Here is a 19,360-nt window from a genome sequence, read left to right on the forward strand (position 1 = left end):
AACAAACAACCGTGATTGACTCATCCTAACAGGCGCTGAGAAAAGTAACATGTACCACGTGACAACGCAGCGCTGCTTTAACAACAATTTAGACGATATTTACACCGTGGAAATTTAATTGAATTTGAATGTTAAAATAATCACTGAAAAGTAAAAATATGAAGAATATAATTTATATCTCATCATATTTAACGTTAGAGTTTGGGCCGCTAAGCCCCGCCTCTTTCAGACTCGTTTCCTTCTGATATAGCCATTCCATTCTCTTATTGCCACGTGTTTCCCGCACACTTCCAACAAATGTTGCCATTGCCGTGTATAAAAATAAATCTTAGCTGGCGAAACCCTGCGCGCAATATTTTTGTTTAGCTTATTAATAATTCATAGAGCGAACGTTTTAACCACTACAAAATGATTTGATTTTACCTTATGAACCTTTTCCAGCCCTCCTAACAAAATGCCGGTGGTGAGTAACGCCATCTAGAGCTGTCACTGATTTTTAAGACATGGGACAACAACTTTACATATAACTTTAACTTTAGCTGTCTTTAGTTTTGTAAAAGGCAGATTAATCAGAGAATGTACCATTAACCTTAAAGCCACTTGTCCTCGTACCACTACTCAATAGGCCTACTTTAAATAGTTATGTGAATGCATTCATTTAGTTACTGACCCATAATTTTGTGAGATAGAAGAAGGTGAACATACTGGATGTCCAAAATAATATCATATATTATATTTTATGCCAGTAGTCTACTCAAAAACCAGTGCACTGAAGGTATTAAAATAATGTATAATTTGTTGGAACAGTTTACTATATGCTTTGACATTCCACGGACAGGCAACAATCGCTGAAATATCCCATACAAGTAATGATTGGCATTGGTCTAAATCGCTGGTACAGAACAAACACAACAGTAAATGATTAATTTTGTTACTTGGCAGATATTGGGCCATGAACTGTTGCTATGCTGCCACCCAGTGGACGAGTCCATTAAAAACTGTGAATTTTCTTTTGATGTGAAACCATCTGTTAAACCTTTAAAATATTTCCTGCAAGTGTTTAGAACACTTTTTATTAGTTAAAAAATGGCTAATAATTACATAACCTTTATATAACATACAACATAACTATTATGCAATATTGTTCACGAATGTAATAATCACCTAGAAAGTATGAGGATAAGATATAAATAAAAATATAGTTTAGATAATACATTCAACAAAACATAAAATTGAAAAGTCAACCTTTGTTTCACTCTACCTAAATGTATTGTATTGTAATATCAACCTTCCATCACCAGAGAGCAGCATTGTAATGAATATTGGACAGCATCCCCCCTCAATATGCCTAGCATATATAATCGTTAGCACGATTCAATTTAGCTCCAATCGTACCTTACCTACCTTTACAATTTCTCAATTGCCTAGAAATTGTAGGTCAGAGAAATGCTGCCAGTAGATGAGGTTGGCAGAATGTAATTAGACATTGTCAAGTCTAGAAACGAAGAGTCGTTCTGTCAGCAGATGGCGCTGTATACTTTCACATGCTGTTCACCCTCATACTGCTATTAGTAGGCCTAGCCAAATCTTTCTGAATAGAGAGCTGCTGCTAGTGGAGAGATTCGATAAATATCCATACAATTATGCTATTTCACATGAGATTCATATCAGCATATGTATTTCTAGTGTTTAATATGTTTATCTAGTGTTAAATCATGTCAAGTCACCTTTATTTATATAGCCTAGCGCAGCGCTTTATACTGTACAATACAGATTGTTTCAAAGCAGCTTTACATGAGTAAACAGGGAGATAATGATTCAATGATGCAAACAGAGTTCAGTTCTGCTGTAAAGCAGCTCTAAAAAGCAAAGAGTGTCATGGTTCAGCAGAGGTCTGTTCAGTGTTGATTCAGTTCCATTCAATAATTGTGAAAAGTTCATCAAATATGAAATGAGTTCTCAGTTCTTATCCAATAGTGACAGTCATATCTATAATACTATTGAATAGTATCTGTCCCCAACTAAGCAAGCCAGAGGTGATAGTGGCAACGAACCCAAACATGTCAATCTTTTGTTAAATTGTGTCCTAAATTCCGTATGTATTTTTCATGTCTGTTACCATAAAGTATTTCCTGTTTTTCAAAAGAAAGATATTCATCCTTTGCTGCCTCCATTATGACGCATATGTCCAAGGACCATGCAAGCTTCATTCATTTTAATCTTTAATTTTGTTACATATGGGCCAATAATAACATAGGCCTACTTTTAGGCTATACAGATTTGAACCCAATTAAAAAACGACTTTGAGTGGTTTTCTTCCACACCCCTACCTCTTTTCCCCCATTCCAAAACTTTCTTTAGTCGTTTTAAACTAGCTAAAAACCTGTCTAAGATGGTTTGCTGGTTTAAACTGGTTTAAGATGGTCTCTCAGCCTGACCAAGCCGGTTTTACCTGTTCGATCTTAATAGTAGCCTACTCCTTAGAATTATGTCCATTAATATGTTTGTTTTTAAATGCAAGTTTTTCAGTAAAAAAAAAGAAGAAAAAAAAGAAAGTTAATTACAAATTAGTCCTAACTTTTAATTACAAAATAATTCGTAATTAATTATTAATAAATTCGACCCTCGCGAACAGAAATCGCGTTCGATTGAGGACGTAACCATAGCAACAGAAGCCTGCTCGAACGTTTTCTGTTCTGATTAGTATCGGGGTGTACATTGACAAATCATAATTACAGACATCCTTTATTACTTTGTAAACTTATTAAATATGTAGACTATAGATAGGTATAACAAGTTTATCACAACAAAAATGTTTTGTTAAAAAATAGTTTGATTATAATTATTTAGGCTCGGTTAGGCTGTCAATCAATCCACACTGTACGTGCCATATGATATTTACATCACTGAGAGAGAGAGAGAGAGAGAGAGAGAGAGAGAGAGAGAGAGAGAGAGAGGGGGGGAGATCCACTGGCTGGGATGCAGACGGATAACTGAAGTATATCATCAGTGCAGCAGCTGTCTCAGAAGGAGGTGAGGCGATATCTCATTGACTCAGGTGCGTAGCGATCGAATTCCTGTGCAGATGTTTCCGTTGTTGTTTGTATTTCCTGGTAACTGCAGGTACGGACAGATGTGCGGCAATGTCACTAATGCGAGTACAGGAGGCATTGCATCGTAATTATATCTAATTTGTCATTGAGTGCAATCGATTAAGTCAGTAATGCTTATACTTGCTGAATGGAAACGACAGAACAACGAATCTGAATGTATGGCACAAGACATCTATGTCTATCTGTGTGATATTGGCACAATAGTTGTTTTTAGGCTTCTGTTTGTTCTCTTTCTCTGGATTTATACTCAAATGAAGATGTTAGTGAGATGAGGGCAATTAAATTAATCTCGTTCAGTATGAAAATAAGTTTGTCTTGTAGCCTATATAGTCGCATTGAGATTTAAGGGGACACAGGGTATCCGCGGTTTGTGTGCAAACACTTTGCATTCAATAGTTGTGCTTTGACTAAAGGCGCGTCTTAGTTTCATTCATTGTCATCGTCATACGGTTGTCTGCGCTGTCCGCGGTGCTGAAACCGCCCCAAACTTGCCCCTGCAAGGACGTGAAAGACGACGACGTCGCCAGTAAAACTTGCTCATTCTGTGGTTATATGTTTCTCTTTCTTAAATTTGACCGTGAATCTCTCGCTCGCAGTTATTTTGCAAAGACTGAATAATGACGTAAGTTTGCCTTCATAGGGAAACTTCATTGGCAGGGCTTCTAAAGCGACAGTCAACAGAGACCGGCGCGTGTTGTATATTATTCCTATATTTGTCTTGCCACTTAACTAATGAGTTTGTAAATCTACAGTTTATCCCTAAACTGCCTAATTTTATGTCACACGGGTGTTGTTGTTTCAGCCTACCCCACTAGGTGAGCTCTTACAACAACCGAAAACAAGTAGGCTACATTTTAAATTGTGCACGTATTTATTGTGGTGATCAAATGTACAATTGTTATACCACCCCCATTTTAATTAAAATAGTAATCTATAGGAAATATTTCTATTCAAAACTGTACATAAAATTATACAACAGATATAAAATGCAAAAAACATTGGCTAACAACTTTAAAAGCATGACAGACACTGAACATTACGAAAAACGGTCCCATTTTGTGCAATCTTTTTGCACCTAGAAATAAGTTGCAAAGTTTTACAACCCTTGGACATGGTATTTCTAGTTTTAGACAGATGAAAAGCTTGTGTGGATGTTCTGTATCAGATCAAACGAGAACTGCTGATTCAGATGTTCTGTCATTTAACATCAATATGATCACAAATTTAATTCTAAACTATATCTTTGTCTTTTTAGCGCATTATATTTGTCCTACAAATCGTTTATATTTTATTTAGAGTTTTATAACTACCATCTCAGCATTTAGGGAAGTGATTCACCCATGTAACTAATTTTTAATTGGTTAAACTGTTACAACACACCCTGATTTACAGCACTCCCTCATTGTTAAATGATCACTCTCTTGCATTACTTTATGCATGCTTTAAAAAAAATAGATGCATAATAAATGAATGGATTGTAATAGATGCACACGTTGTCCCTAACTAACTCTGTGTTGTGTTTTCTCAGCAGGTGTCAGGCCGCATTAATGTTGTCTCACGTGCGCATCACGGTTGCTTAATTGAATCTGGGACTGCAGAGAAACGAGCACCGCTGGCACGAGCAGCTCGCACGCTATGCCCGTCACACAATGTGGAACATGGCACGCTTGAAGATGCCCCGTGTCTCGTGCGGACACTTACCACTGTTCATGTGTCTGTTTCTACCGACACTCTTATCTCACGCGCTTGGGAACATATACAAGCGCTCGGCGGCCCCGCGCGCGGTGGCCCGGTCTGTCGCCCGCATGGATGGCGACGTGATCATCGGTGCGCTCTTCTCCGTGCACCACCAGCCGTCCGCCGAACGTGTGGCCGATAGAAAATGCGGGGATGTGCGAGAGCAGTACGGCATTCAACGGGTGGAGGCGATGTTCTATACGCTGGACCGTATCAACTCCGACCAGAACCTGCTGCCCAACATCACCCTGGGCTGCGAGATCAGGGACTCGTGCTGGCACTCATCCGTTGCTCTGGAGCAAAGCATCGAGTTCATTCGAGACTCTCTCATCTCCATTCGGGACGACAAAGACGGATCTAAGTGGTGCATCGACGGGACGCCTTCCAACCAGCCTCCTCCCAGTAAGAAGCCCATCGCTGGAGTCATAGGTCCGGGCTCCAGCTCGGTGGCCATCCAGGTGCAGAATCTCCTCCAGCTGTTTAATATTCCCCAGATTGCTTATTCGGCCACCAGCATAGACCTGAGCGACAAAACCCTCTTCAAATACTTCCTCCGTGTCGTGCCCTCTGACACGCTGCAGGCGCGCGCCATGCTCGACATTGTCCAACATTATAACTGGACCTACGTGTCTGCGGTTCACACAGAGGGTAAGTCATTGGTGAGACCTGAGTTCTCACTAGTCCTCTTGCTATGAGACATTTCAAACAACTTTTCTAAACATTGTAAATGTAAGAATACAGGTAACCTATCTCTCATGTCATTACTGTAACACATTTTGTTTGACTGTTTGTTTTTGGCTATTTGATTAAAACTTCAAACATTTTTCTGCTAAACCTATGTAAATTCATAAATTAATCATATGCGAGCAGGTGTTTTAACTTAGTAACGGAGACAGAAGAGTGTTGTAACACTTTTACACTTAAAAAAACCCTGTTACTGAATGTAGTGTGTAAATGAATGCTTAGTGCATGCTGTACAATCTGCCTCTTTAATGGATGGGTTATCAATGGAAAACAAAGGCATTTTAAATGTTGTGTATTATTTTGTGATAATCAAAAAAAGCATTTTAAAATAAAGAGCTAATAACAAATATAGAAATACACAGGTTAAGATGACAGACAGTGTGTTGTGCAAATGTATAGCCCAATCACTGTCCCATTATGTGCAATAACCGTCCGTGGGTCCCTCCCCATGGTCAGCCATGATATTTCCAGTTTTTGAAACATGTAGATCAAAGCTGGTGTGGATGTTACATGTCAAAATTGATCACAATCAAGCTATTAGCCAGACATGGTACTTATGCATAATCTTATAACTTCTGCTGTCACTTGGTGGTCACAGTGGGTGTGGTATGATGGTGATTTCACCATTGTAACTCAGTTCTAATGGGTTAGACTCCATGTTACACAACCCTCTCTGTTTTCCTCTACATTGAATATGTTATCGGAATTTGATTAGAAGGAGGTTTTGTAAGTCTGGCTTTGAATATAAATCCATGAACTTTTAATGATATGATTTAAGTGTTAACATTTTTAATTAAGTCAAAACAATTGGGAAAAGCTGCATTTGAATATAATGAGTGCACCACTCTTTAAATGTACCTAACCTAAATGGTAATTCACTTCCATTAGAGTTGTAGTGCAAGTGGACCAAAGACCTTCTTATTATTTATGGAAGCATGCTTTAATGACTCCATACATAATGAGGGTAATAATGTATTCTCCCCTTTTCGCATACAACACACACACATTTTTTTGTTGCTCCCTCCAGCATTGTTATGTGTATCATTTTCAATTCAGTTGATTTGTTTATAAAATGTCCAAAGGTGGAAGGCTTGTTTGTTAAACCACACATTGAGATGATTAATGAATGGGTCAAATCACTTTTTGTTTTCTTTTACGCTGATAGAGTTTTAATTCTGTTCCTAGCTGGTGGAATTAAAAGTAAATAAGGTCAGATAGAACTTGGTTTATATTCTTTATATGTGTATATAAAAAATCCTCTTTAGATTACTGTCAGCAAACTTCAGTGAGTAAAAACCAATGCAAAATATTATTGAAGTTCTGATGCATGCCAGGTCGTAATACATGCCAGGTCGTGATACTATTGGAATTTTGTTAGTGATGTCCTTCTGGTTTCTTATTAATAGACTTTGACATATCTGCCTACTTCTAAGTTAATGTTAAAAAATAAAGGGGCAGTAAAGGGGCAGCACAGGCACAGATTTAAATAAGCAATATAATGCTGATGCTCAGTTCTCTGTCCTGGTGATAACTAATTAGAAAGATGACTCTTCCCTTTCAGGAGAGACTCTGTAATGGTTTATCAGTCATGCACTGTAGACAATAACTCATTAACACAACATCAGCAACTGTGTCGGACACCGCTGCCATGTTGCTCATAGTGACAGCAAAGATCTTTGATTACATTAATTACCCAGCCAAATATAAATTCATGTCTGGTTTAAAGACGTTTTAATGGCCATATTTAAACATGCACCAGTTTTACTCAAGCTTGCATGGTAATTTTTTTCTTAAATCATTATTTTGATGTCCTGCTGAAAAAAATAACTAAATCTAGAGCCGGCTTGCTGGTCTCAACTGGTTTAAACAGGTCACCCAGCCTGGTCTTCAACTGGTTTGGCTGATCTCCCAGCGTGAGCAGTTGAAAAGTGCCACAAAAAAAAGCCCTCTAAAAACAGATCATGTCAGTATTATTGTCAGTAACTTTGAGTACTAGCATCAAATTGTTTATTTAACTGTCCTTGTGGTACCTTTCTTCTTTAGAATATTCATATTCACTTTAACTATATGCTTCAAATGGTATTAATATGACACCAGGAGGACATCACTAGCTTTCTTTTTTCAGCTGAAGTATTTGTTTCAAATCAGATTCACATGATCTATCAAAGACATGAAATGAATGAAGGGAATGATTATAGTGTTTGGTTTCTTAACTCACATGTCTGTTTTTTCCCCCACAGAATTTTATGAACGTGAGCAGAAATGCTAAAATGAGATGCCTTTAAAAATGACAAACACCTTTAGAAAAAAATATACAAGACTATAAAACCAGTATTTCCTTTTTAACTAGCAAACATTTTGGTCTTCTCACTTTGTAGGACAACCATATTGTGTAGCATGCAGTTTTATTATTTATGGTTACACTTAATTAAGATAGTCCACTTTAGACATTCTACTAAATATAAGTAACTTTACAACTACGTCAACTAACTCTCATTAGAGTTAGACTGTTAGGTTAGGGTTAGTAGAATAAGTTGACAAGTACTTGAAATATTGCTTCTAGTCAGTGGAATATTTTGAGTGTTAGCAGATATTAAGCAGACAGAGTCTGCTAATACTCTAATGACTAATAATACTAATGACTAGTGAGAAAGAGAAAGCTACAATGGGATAACATAAACCTGTTCCAAACAAGAGAATGAGAGAGAAAGGGAATTGTTAGAGAGCCACAGACCTGTGAATGTGTTCAGATTGTCACCCGCACACCCACTCCACACAGACTGACCTCCAGACAGTCATCGGTGACCACACACACCACTCATCTCTCCTGATAAGACAGAGTCACTGTTCTTCTTTTGAGCTCAGTCAACAGCAGTGACCTCTACTGCCCGCACAATAAGATGTAAATTTCGCCTGGCAGCCCAGATGTAGAATGGAACGGAAGATGTTTTAAATGTACCGTCGTGAGCTGCATGCTTTTGTACAGAATCGTTTCTGATTCATACAATATTTTGAAAAGGACACAGTGTGTTCAAGTGACCTATTATGGTAATTTGCGGTAATTCTCAAGAGCACCACAAAGTGTTATTGGTGTACTTGTCTAGTTACAGTACAATGCCTGTGGAATACAATTAAGGGATAATGATCAGTCAGTCCTTAACTTAAATATTGCTTGGCTACTTACTCAATAAATAAACAAATTATTATGGAATATGAGAAGAATGAGAGCGTAGAGGGATGAGTGACTTAAAGGGATAGTTCACCCAAAAATGAAAATTCTGTCATTTTCTCTCTCATGTTGATGCTTTTGAAGAATGTTTCGACTTCAAATCTGTCCAAAACCCGCCATTGACTTTAATTGTGTGTACACAAAGGCACAGAGACCTTTTGTAATTGATCTTTTTGTGTGTCATAATCTGGAATAACATGAGGGTGAGTAAATGACAATAGAATTTTCGTTTTTGGTGAACTATCATATCCCTTTAGGAAATGTTTTGCAGTTTAGCAGTCATTATAATTACAAACATATTTAATTTCAGAATGCAGTAGTCAACCAATCAGAATCAAGCATTCCAAAAAGGGATGATAATGACCTTTTTTTGTTTTAAATTTTTGTTTCTCATTCTAGCTGTATGACGCCATTTTGTATCCTAAATGGTGGTGACCATTTCTTCATTTCATGTCTTTTTCAGTTGCCTGTCTGCCTGTCATTTTGTGTCCTCCATAGTCAACTGTCATCCATTTCTTATCCTGGACTCTGACTGTTCTGACAGGTGTTGGATCAGTGGCGGTAATCCATCCTCCATTCTGTGTCTTTGATTAAAGCTGCACTAGTTTCATATGTGTTTTATGTTATCCTTTATTAACCGTCCTACATTTTGTGTCTGACCACAGGTAACTATGGTGAGAGTGGCATGGAAGCCTTTAAGGAGTTGGCCGCAGAGGAGGGTCTGTGTATCGCACACTCTGATAAGATATACAGTAATGCTGGCGAAAAGCACTTTGACCGTCTGCTTAATAAACTCCGGGAGCGTCTGCCCAAAGCCCGCGTGGTTGTCTGCTTCTGTGAAGGAATGACTGTGCGTGGCCTGCTGACGGCCATGCGGCGCCTTGGGGTTGCTGGAGAGTTCCAGCTAATTGGGAGGTAAGGTTTTACTAAGAAAAACTGCATCCCTGAGAACGCTTAGATATAATTTGCTCATGTTCGCTCATGTCAAAATAAATTGCGAGCTTTGAAAGAGACACAAAGGGCAAACGAGTCAAAATGACACCCACACTGTCTTGCTCATGGCTATATCACAATTGAATCATTTTTGGTGGAGCAAAATACTTTTGCATATTGTTTGCAAAATAAGCAAATATGATTCTTATACTATCAATAATTATTATTACATTTTATGTGTTGCTTTGAGTGCCTATGTGTTTCCAATCATGGCGAAAGAAGAACAGACATCGGAATGCTTGGAAATAAGTGTTGCTACTGAATACAGAAGTTTCCAGGGAAACCAGATGAGATTAAATATGGACATTGTGAACAGAGGCGCTTTTCACACTTTTCGCCACTAATGAATAATTTGTGATTCAGTAGCTGGCTCACACATCCCTGGAAACGGCCTCCTGCTTCCTGCCTTTGTCTTATATGGTGTCAGTGTTTGAGATTATGTTTGGGTGCTTGTGCCAGAGAGGCTCGTCACTTGATTTTAGATCAGGCATGGAAAAATGCTGTGGGCTGAGTATTAAATATTCAATCTCACAGCCTCTCAGGAAATTAATCTGATGGCAAATAACAAGTAGGCAAGCAAAAGTTGATCTTTGGTAAACCAACCTCAATTCATGCATCATGTCATCACTTAAAATAATATATTTATTATTGTTAACAAAATATTATATATAATTTTGTTAACTAAAACTATGTTTTTGGTAATTGAAATAAAGCTGTATATATTAGATGAAAAACTTAAATGAAATAAACAGAGCAATTCCAAGAGGGTCATCGCACCATCGATGATAAAAAAAGAAGAAGAAATATTGCCTTGACATAAATGGGTAACACTTTAATTTACAATCCTGTTTCACATGTACATGCTATGTACTTATTGTAGTAATGACAAGAACTGGGGGTAATAACTAACCCTGAACCTACCCCTAAACCTAACCTTAACCCATGTTGTTACTTTACATTACTCAGTATTTTGGTGGGTAAGTACACTGTAAGTACTGTAAAATAAAGTGCAACCCATAAATGAGGTGAAGAAATTAGTTGAAGTACTAAAATTGCTGTGAGAATATTGCATATTATTTACATATTGTATATAGATTTTTTTTTCTGTAATCAGCTGTCATCTTGCCATTTGTTTTTAGATGTGTGTCTTCATAGAGAGGAATATGAGTATTATCGGTCACAGAAGTGTAGAGCATTATTTGCATGGAATCAGTTTAGGTGAAATTTGGGACCACTAACATTCACAAGTTTTGGGTCAGTAAGATCTTTTCTATTTTAATGTTTTACATTTTCATATGTAATTTATTCCTGTGATGGAAAAGCTGAATTTTCAGTAGTGGTCAACCGATATATCACCAAGGCCGATATATCGGCCGATATTTTTTAAATATCCCTGAAAAATAAAAAAAAACTAGAAATGTTGCCCTGGCATAAATGAGTTGAAGAAATAAGTTGAAGTTCTAAAACCACCTAAAAATTACCAAAAATAAATTGAAACATGAAAATATAAAAATGAAAACTAATTGAAAATATCAATAAATATTATAATAAATATTATTAAAATAACACTGGTCCCCATAAGCCATACCGCCACAAGGAATTTTGTTCTTTCTTTGCTACTTGTTGTTATTGCGAGTCTCTAGAGAACACTCTTTAAGAATTGGTTAATCGCGGTGGTCTGAAATTTCCTAATATTTGCAGAATTCAATGGCTGAGTAAATAAGCTGAATACAGTCAGCCGGTCAATATCGGAAAAAAACCTTCAGGACCCCAAATGGGTAAATATGTTTTGAGGTATTGTCATATAATCAAAGATATTACACTTTCCTCACAGTTGTTTGATTTACTAAGGCTATTCTTTGATCATTCAAATTGTCTGATAGCGAAATCAGAGCAATGCTGGATAATATTCACGGACGGAATCCTTGCAGACTTGAAGATCTGGAAATGAATTGTAGCAGCTATCTTGTTTAATCTATATCAAGGCAGCATCTATAGCCCACCCACGTACAATCACAGGCAGGCCATCATATTCAGCTAACAGACTTTCTAGGTCAAAACATTGTGTCTGGAGTCTGGCTTTTCGTCTGCTTTCGTTTCTGCATGACCCTGTCTCATTCAGTTTTCAGTTGGGTAATAGAAACGAACATGTGTGTTTTTATCAGTACATGTTCGAGAGGAAAACAGAGGGAAAGAGAGAGAGACAGACATCAGAACTGCTTTTGGGAACTAATGGAGATTTATTCATTAAAACACGCCTTGCATTGTCATGATAATCTGAGTCCAAGCCTTCAAGCAAGACAGTTGATGATGTGTATCTGAGATAGAGATGGAGTGAGAGAGAAAGTGAGTGTGATTAAGAAAGAGAGAGAGAAAGAGAGAAAGGGAGGGAGTATGTTTGGAGAGCTCTTCTGTGAAAGAGGATGAGGTCCAGGTGTTCTTCTTCCTCTGCTTTGTTTATTCTTAGCCAGCTCATGTCTTACCAAAAAGCAGGGTATGTAATTTTGTACAGCAGCAGAAAAAACATCGACTTTGTAATTTCTAATCAACATCCTCAGTCTCACAGGGAGCTTCCCTTTAAGGCTTATCGGATTCCCCAGAAGTAGTCAAGCTACACTGGGCACTATATGTTTACCTCTGCCTCTTAATGATCAAATCAAATTCATTCCCGCTATATTTCTAACTTCTTTTTTAGTGTCCCATACAGCATGTGCCCCAGAGATATTTTCATAGGCACATATTATTGCTCTCAGGACAGAAAAACAACATCAGCTCTTCAGTATTTCAACTGTGTTGTTTCAAGCACTGACAGGAATCCAAATTAAATGTTTAAATAGCAGCGCTCTCCTCCCCTAGTGCCTTCTGTGTTCCTAGTTCCTAATCTTTTTGCGTTTTTCCTCCAAACACTCCTTCTCCCCTCTCATTACACATTCTTCTAAGACCAGTTGAAAGAAGAGATAAATATATTTTTCAGAAAAGAAAATGTGAGTGCTTCTCCATCTTTATAACTCGGCACCTGTACAATTTCTTAAGAGTTCTTAGTGGTTGTTAGTGCATTACTATGCCACATTTGGTTCCTAGAGTTCATCCTTCATGCAATGTGTGTGTGTATATAATATATATATACATATATGTATGTATACATGCATATTGTTATTACTATACAACTTTCCACTTTCAACTTGAGCGTCCCTGAGAAGCCCTCTCTCTTTTATTAGCATCACGCTGCCTCTCAGCTCTGCTCATTCTGTGAGAATATTGCATATTGTTTTTTTTTTTTCTGTAATCAGCTGTCATGATTTTTGCCAATAGTTTTTTTGATGTGTCTCTTTATAGAGAGAAATTAGGAGTCTTATCAGTTTGTCTCAGGAGAATAGACCATTATTTGCATGGAATTTGTTTAGGTTAAATATAGGACCAATAACTTTAGAAATTTTGAGTCAGTAATATATTTTCTATTTTAATATTTTATATTTTCATATGTCATTTATTCCTGTGATGGCAAAGCTGAATTTTCAGCAGTCTTCAGTGTCACATGATCCTTCAGAAATCATTCTAATGTGGATATCAAGATACATTTCTTATTATTATCAATGTTGCACTGCTTAATATTGTGGAAACCATGAGACATTTATTTCAGGGTTATTTGATGAACAGAAAGTTCAAAAGCATTTATTTGAAATATACTGTACATTTTTTGTAACATTATAAATGCCTTTACTTTTACTTTACTTCATTTTAGAAATCACGTTATTTTATGTTTTGTTATGTTTAAAATAAACCACTGATAATTGAAAAGTAATTATTTGTAGAAATGAAAGCTTTAAATTATCTTTTTATAAGGCATAATTATATGCCAGCATATGTTAATTTTTTATGTTATTTATTATTTGTAAACAATTGTCAGTAAATAACCTTGAAAAATCACTTAGCAAACTGGAAAAGGACATCTGTTTCATAGTATGACTCAACCACCATTGATAATGATAAAATGACTTGAAGTGCTTGGCCTTAATTTATCTGATTTTAACTATCAGTACTTTTAATAAAGCATTATGTCCTTGAGATCGGTCCTGGCTTCACTCCTACTTCTTTTTTTTACCCTTTCATGTTCTAAACTTGCCATATGACTTTAGCAACATTCTTTACCACGTTTGTATTTAAGTGGGTCATTTACTCAAAGGTGCGTTTGAACTCTCCAAATAACTTTTCTTCTTTATTTCTAGGTTATTTTCTCTTCAAGTAATGTGGGGAATTGGATTCAGCATTCTTTAGTGCATGCAGTGCTGCATGATTGCCTGTGACCTCCTTGTAGAAGTTATCATCTGCGGATATTGCGGTTTTGTAAGAGAACCGCTCTCGTAAAGCCCCACGGAGGCTAATTCTCAGGAAACATCTCTTTCTCATTTGCCCTCCATTTTGAATGTATTAAAAGATGTATTAGTCATGAGGGCGAACAGAGAGTGAGAAAGAGTGACTTTAACAGGTTTTCGAAATGTCTGTGTATGGGAAGTTCCCACATGTGGCTGAAAAATCAGTTCATTAGAGGAAGTTGGGATGGAACTGGAAAACGAGAGAGAAAAAAGAGACAGAAGAGAGAAAAACTCACTAAACTCTTTTAGTGAGATTCTGCCACAAAAATAAGCCAAAAAGGAAGCTAGCTGGGTTGAAGCATTAACATTACAGTCTCTGGAAAGCTGCAGATATTAAACCTGTTTGTGTTGACCTGCCAGTCTTTAGCAGCGCTTCACAGATGCTCTGAGGTCACTTTCAAGTCTTTAAGGTTCAAACAGCGACAGCAAAACTACATTAGAGTGAGGGAAGCCTGCAGGCATCCCAGCAGCCCTGTCATTGGAACTGTAGTACACCACGTCCCATAGGAAATAAAGCACATCTGTTTGCACTCAAACTGCTGTTGTAATGTTTAAGAAGTTGATTTTACACTATTTACTTCATGTCACTATACGCAAGTTTTCAAGTTTTGCCCCTTGTGAATTCAAAGAATCTTAGAAAGAGGCTGACATTGAAAGGTTTTGGATATGAATGGACTGATTTGGGTTTTTAGGAGAAAAAAGAGGCATGCAGAGAGGACATGAGAAAGTCTCGTGATGTGTGTGTATGTGAATGTGAGAAGGGGAGAGAGAATAATGGAGGCAGATGAAAGCTGGTGTGGGGCGAGCGAGAGCGGGCGTGATGTGGGCTCCCAGCAGCAATGCTGCTTGTGAAACACAGAGCCAGGCTGCTGCTAACTGGAGCGCCATGAATTAGTAAAGGCTTTTTGGATGAGTTCTAATGGCCCTCAGCCTAAGCCTGCACTGTCTTACTCAGTCCTCTAGAGAGGATCGAGCAACAGTCAACCAGAGCACACATGCACAATATACTGGATTTGAATGAGTAATGAGGGAACAGAGGATAGGAAGAGAGAGCAGAGGAGGACAAAAAAAGGATAGCATTTAGTCACCATTGGCATTAGTCAGATAAACATTGTCTGCATCCACATATGCAGTTTTGTCATCATCTAGTAATGTTAGTTAGATGCATCTTTAGATTGTTAGTTTCCTGCATGCAACAACAAACACAGTGCAAGCGGGGATGTTTAGTTCTTTATCAAATTATTACTCTTATGAACTGGTTCTTTTTAATGAGCCAGTTGAAAAGATTCAAAAGGAAAGCCTTGAACTTGCTTGCGAGTTAGCGGTTTGAATCCGAATCATTCAGTGAATCAGCCAAAGCCATTGAGTTCACAATTGACTCCCTCTCTGAACTGATATTTTTCAGTTTCAAAAATGTTTTGTTTTGTTTATATGACAATGCAATATAAATGTACAGTAAACATACACTACCATTCCAAAGATTAGGGTCGGTAAGATTTTAAAATGTTTTTGAAAGAAGTCGCCCATGACAACCAAAGCTGCATTTATTTTATTAAAAATAAACATATTACATATTACTTTTAAATGTTTTTTTTTTTTGTAAAGATTTTTTTTGACTATTTTTTCCTGCCTTTATTATGATAGGATAGTATAGAGTGGACAGGAAGCAAGGTTGGAGAGAGAGAGAGGGGGACGGGATCGGGAAAGGTCTGCGAGCCGGGACTCGAACTCGCGCAACGGCGCTATATGTCGACTTTAAAATGTAATTTATTCCTGTGATGGAAAAGCTTCAACAAAACAAAGCAAAACAAACACCCTGGGGACGACCAATGGAGATGGAGCTGCTGGAGATGGAGACCCAGGTGGAGCCGACGAGACAATGAGCCCACGTGACATCGCTGGCACTGGAGATCGAGGTGGAGCTGCAGCGACGAACGTCCACAGTGGAACCAGGGAGCCTGAGGACTGATGTGGAGCTGGTGGGACTAAGGATGAAGGTGGAGCCAGGGCAAAGGCGGAGCCAGATGGAGCCGAAGGTGCAGGCAGGACGACATCTGACCAAGACGGAGCTGGTGGGAAGAGGGAGCCCGGTGGAGCCGTCAGGGCGATGGTTTCTGGTGGAGCCGAGGGAAGGAGGAGCCAAGACGGAGCCGATAGGTCGACAGGCCGCAATGGGAGTGATGGGTTTGTAGGCTGGAAGCGGAGCCAGGGGAACCTCCTCACTGGTCGGAGCTGTAGAACTGAAGCACCAAGGCAGTTCCTCACAAAAAGGTGTTGGAGATGCAGAGAGGCTGAAGGGAACCAGAGGAGGTGGGGCTGAGGAACTGGCTGATTTGGGAAGAGGAGGTGGGAGAGGGAGGCTGTTAGGGATCACAGGGAGCACAGGCGCCATGGGGCTGGGCGGAACCAGCGGAGAAACAGGAGATTCAGGGCTGGGCGGGACCAGTGGGGGTGGGAGAAACAGAGAAATATCTTCCCCAGACACCTCCAAATTTCTTCCAGAGTCCATACAAGACATTATCCACAGAGGCGGGGTTGTGGGCGTGTTGTGGGCAGGGTTGTGGGCGTGCTTGTGGAGTTCAAGGGCATGCCAATTAATTGGACGACAGGTGTAATGAATCAAACAGACACATACAACTAGGTCAGCTGACAGGGCACACAGGTAAATAGGACAGAACCAAAAACACAATGAAACAAAGTAAAAACATGTTACATGATCCTTCCGAAATCATTTGAATGTGCTGATTTGGTGTTCAAGAACCATTTCTAATTATTATCAATGGTAAAAATAGTTGGGCTGTTGAGATTAATCTATTAATTGAAGGATTGTGCTGTGATGAAATCAAACAGCTCCTGTCTTCCTAGAGTATGTGCCATCACCTCTCTAGTTAGCCTGTCTTCAGCCTCAGGACACTGCCATATCTGCCTATCATAGCAGCACACATGAGTTTCTACCTGAGCTTCAGCTCATTCATTATTCATGGAGGTAATACAACTCTCTGTAGAGCTCGGCTCTATCTAATCTCTGCCATTTTCTGCTCTACTGTGGGGTGCAAAGCTGTTTAGGGAGATGTATTTTAGGTCAAATCCTCTAAGGTAATTTTGTCTAATTCGCTGTATGATACCACATGGAGAAGTAGAGGAAGGAAAGTTGGGCGAGCAGAGAATGATGAAGATATCGAATAACAAAACAAAATGGGCAAACATTTGGCAGTAACTGTGAGAAATATGTGAGTAGTGAAAGAGGAGAGAAAGAAAATGGGGTCCAAAAGTCTGCAGTCAGTAGAGAAAATGCTTCTAATTTAGCAATAAATAAATAATTAAATTTATTTATATTATAAATACATTTATATTATTGGTACAATTTTTTAAGTGAGAAGTTGACTTGAAAAAATGAATTTCATAATGTCTTAGCCTCAAGTAATAGAATGCTGCTGTCATTTAAGACATAGTGTAAAATCTGAAATATAACTCTTAATCATTTTTATTTTAATGTATTTATTTGTTCAAAAGTTCCATGTTTACAAAATCCGAAAATGTTCCGTTTACTTCCAGGTTTAAATTAGATCAACTAAACACAACCACTCACAGCTCAACACTGAAATGCTTTGGTGCCCACTGGTTTACTGAATCTCTTCTCATTTGTATGAAATATGAAAGCTGTGTTTATACAAAGAAGCTGGATCGTTATGACACAAATTCCTCATCCTCTTACATGTTATGTTCTCTCTTTTCTTCTAAAGTGATGGCTGGGCAGATCGTGATGAGGTGGTAGAAGGATATGAGCAGGAAGCAGATGGTGGGATCACAATGAAGTTGCAAACGGAAGAAGTTCAGTCATTTAATGAGTACTTTCTGAAGCTGGGTTTGGACACCAACACAAGGAACCCGTGGTTTGCTGAGTTCTGGCAGTACCGCTTCCAGTGCCGCATTCCTGGTCATCCCCAGGAGAACCATAACTTCCAGAAAATCTGCACAGGTAAACAAAGAACCAAAAGACATTCAAAAGATATCAGTATGAATATGTAAGATATCATTTGATATCTAATTAGTATATGTAAGATGTGAGTAACATTTCATATTAGGCTAAATAAATTGAAGGAGAACAAGTAAATGTGATATATTTGTATCATTTTGCTCATTCTCATAATATGTGGTCTGTTTGGCAATTGAATGAAAAAGATTTGTTATTGTGCATAACTGATGTCTGTCTGATTTAATTATTCAGTTTTCAGGAAAATATTGTGTGCATGATGACATTTTACTGAATTATGTGTATGGTAACTCTGTATATTTCCCTCCATTTCTTTCCATGTTATTATCCTCTGGTTGGCGCTTTAAAAGGTGATATAGGTAAACTGAGTTGTGCCCCCTCATCTTTTGTGCTTTTCCAATAATTTTTACCTTTGCTTGTCCACATAGAAATATAGTTTAACATTTTTTTGTTCGATACATATTACTGTATTGTTGAGAGACAGTGCTTGAGAAAACATGCTGCTTCTCCCACAGTTAATAAAAACTTTATTTTGCATAACAATAATCAGACACTAAGAACAAATATAATCTATAATGTAATTTAATCACTAGAATCCTAAATATATACTAAATATATAAGACTGTAGTAATGTCGGTTAGTTTTTGATTGCTTTAATAAGCTTAAAGTTTGTTATTGTTCTCTTCTTCTGAAAGACACTCATGGTGGTAAGTGAGAGTTGATGAGAGACATGATGTTATGATACCTGCACTGAAGAAGCACTTCACTATGGCAACAGACAGCACAATAGGTTGGACTGTGTTTGGCTTATTTGATTGGCAGAGCTATTCTCAGTTATGAAGATGATGTGCAGTTCAGAGAGGTACATCACATACAGTGAAGATGGGAAATGACAGAAATACATCAGTTAGTTTCATCATTATCATTTATTAAGCTGCTGACTCTCTGTAAAATAAACATATCCTGAACTACTACACTATGGGCATTGAGCTCCAAGTGTGCTATGATTAGTGCTAAGGCTGTTCTTTGTCTCACGTTTTATTGTTGTACCCTGACCATGCACTTGGATAGGAATCAGATTGATATTGATCTTAAACTTTTGATGAGCTGTATCTCGAGAAGACTTCAGTTTAGTCTAAAAGTCAAGCAAGGTCAGACTGTATGCTGCCAAAGCAAG

The 19,360-nt window shown here is 38.0% G+C and overlaps 1 protein-coding gene across 7 annotated transcripts in view; it reads left to right on the forward strand.

The window, feature by feature from the left end:
• The first annotated feature begins 444 nt into the window (after positions 1-444).
• grm1a (glutamate receptor, metabotropic 1a) overlaps positions 445-19,360 on the forward strand; it is a 29,063-nt gene continuing 10,147 nt past the window's right edge. For 2 of the 7 annotated variants that reach the window (XM_056270735.1, XM_056270742.1), the window contains exons 1-4: positions 2,950-3,058; positions 4,645-5,498; positions 9,489-9,738; positions 17,933-18,168. In XM_056270735.1, coding sequence (XP_056126710.1) covers positions 4,763-5,498; positions 9,489-9,738; positions 17,933-18,168 — 1,222 coding nt within the window. In that variant the 5' untranslated portion in view covers positions 2,950-3,058; positions 4,645-4,762. Of the gene's footprint in view, positions 464-2,943; positions 3,059-3,105; positions 3,124-4,641; positions 5,499-9,233; positions 9,385-9,488; positions 9,739-17,932; positions 18,169-19,360 lie in introns of those variants that run through there. The other 5 variants (XM_056270739.1, XM_056270738.1, XM_056270737.1 and 2 more) reach the window with 5 other exon arrangements.

The sequence above is a fragment of the Rhinichthys klamathensis genome, unplaced genomic scaffold (genome assembly GCF_029890125.1).
Source record: "Rhinichthys klamathensis goyatoka isolate OS25496 unplaced genomic scaffold, OSU_Roscu_1.1 h1tg000308l_1, whole genome shotgun sequence".
NCBI lineage: Eukaryota > Metazoa > Chordata > Actinopteri > Cypriniformes > Leuciscidae > Rhinichthys > Rhinichthys klamathensis.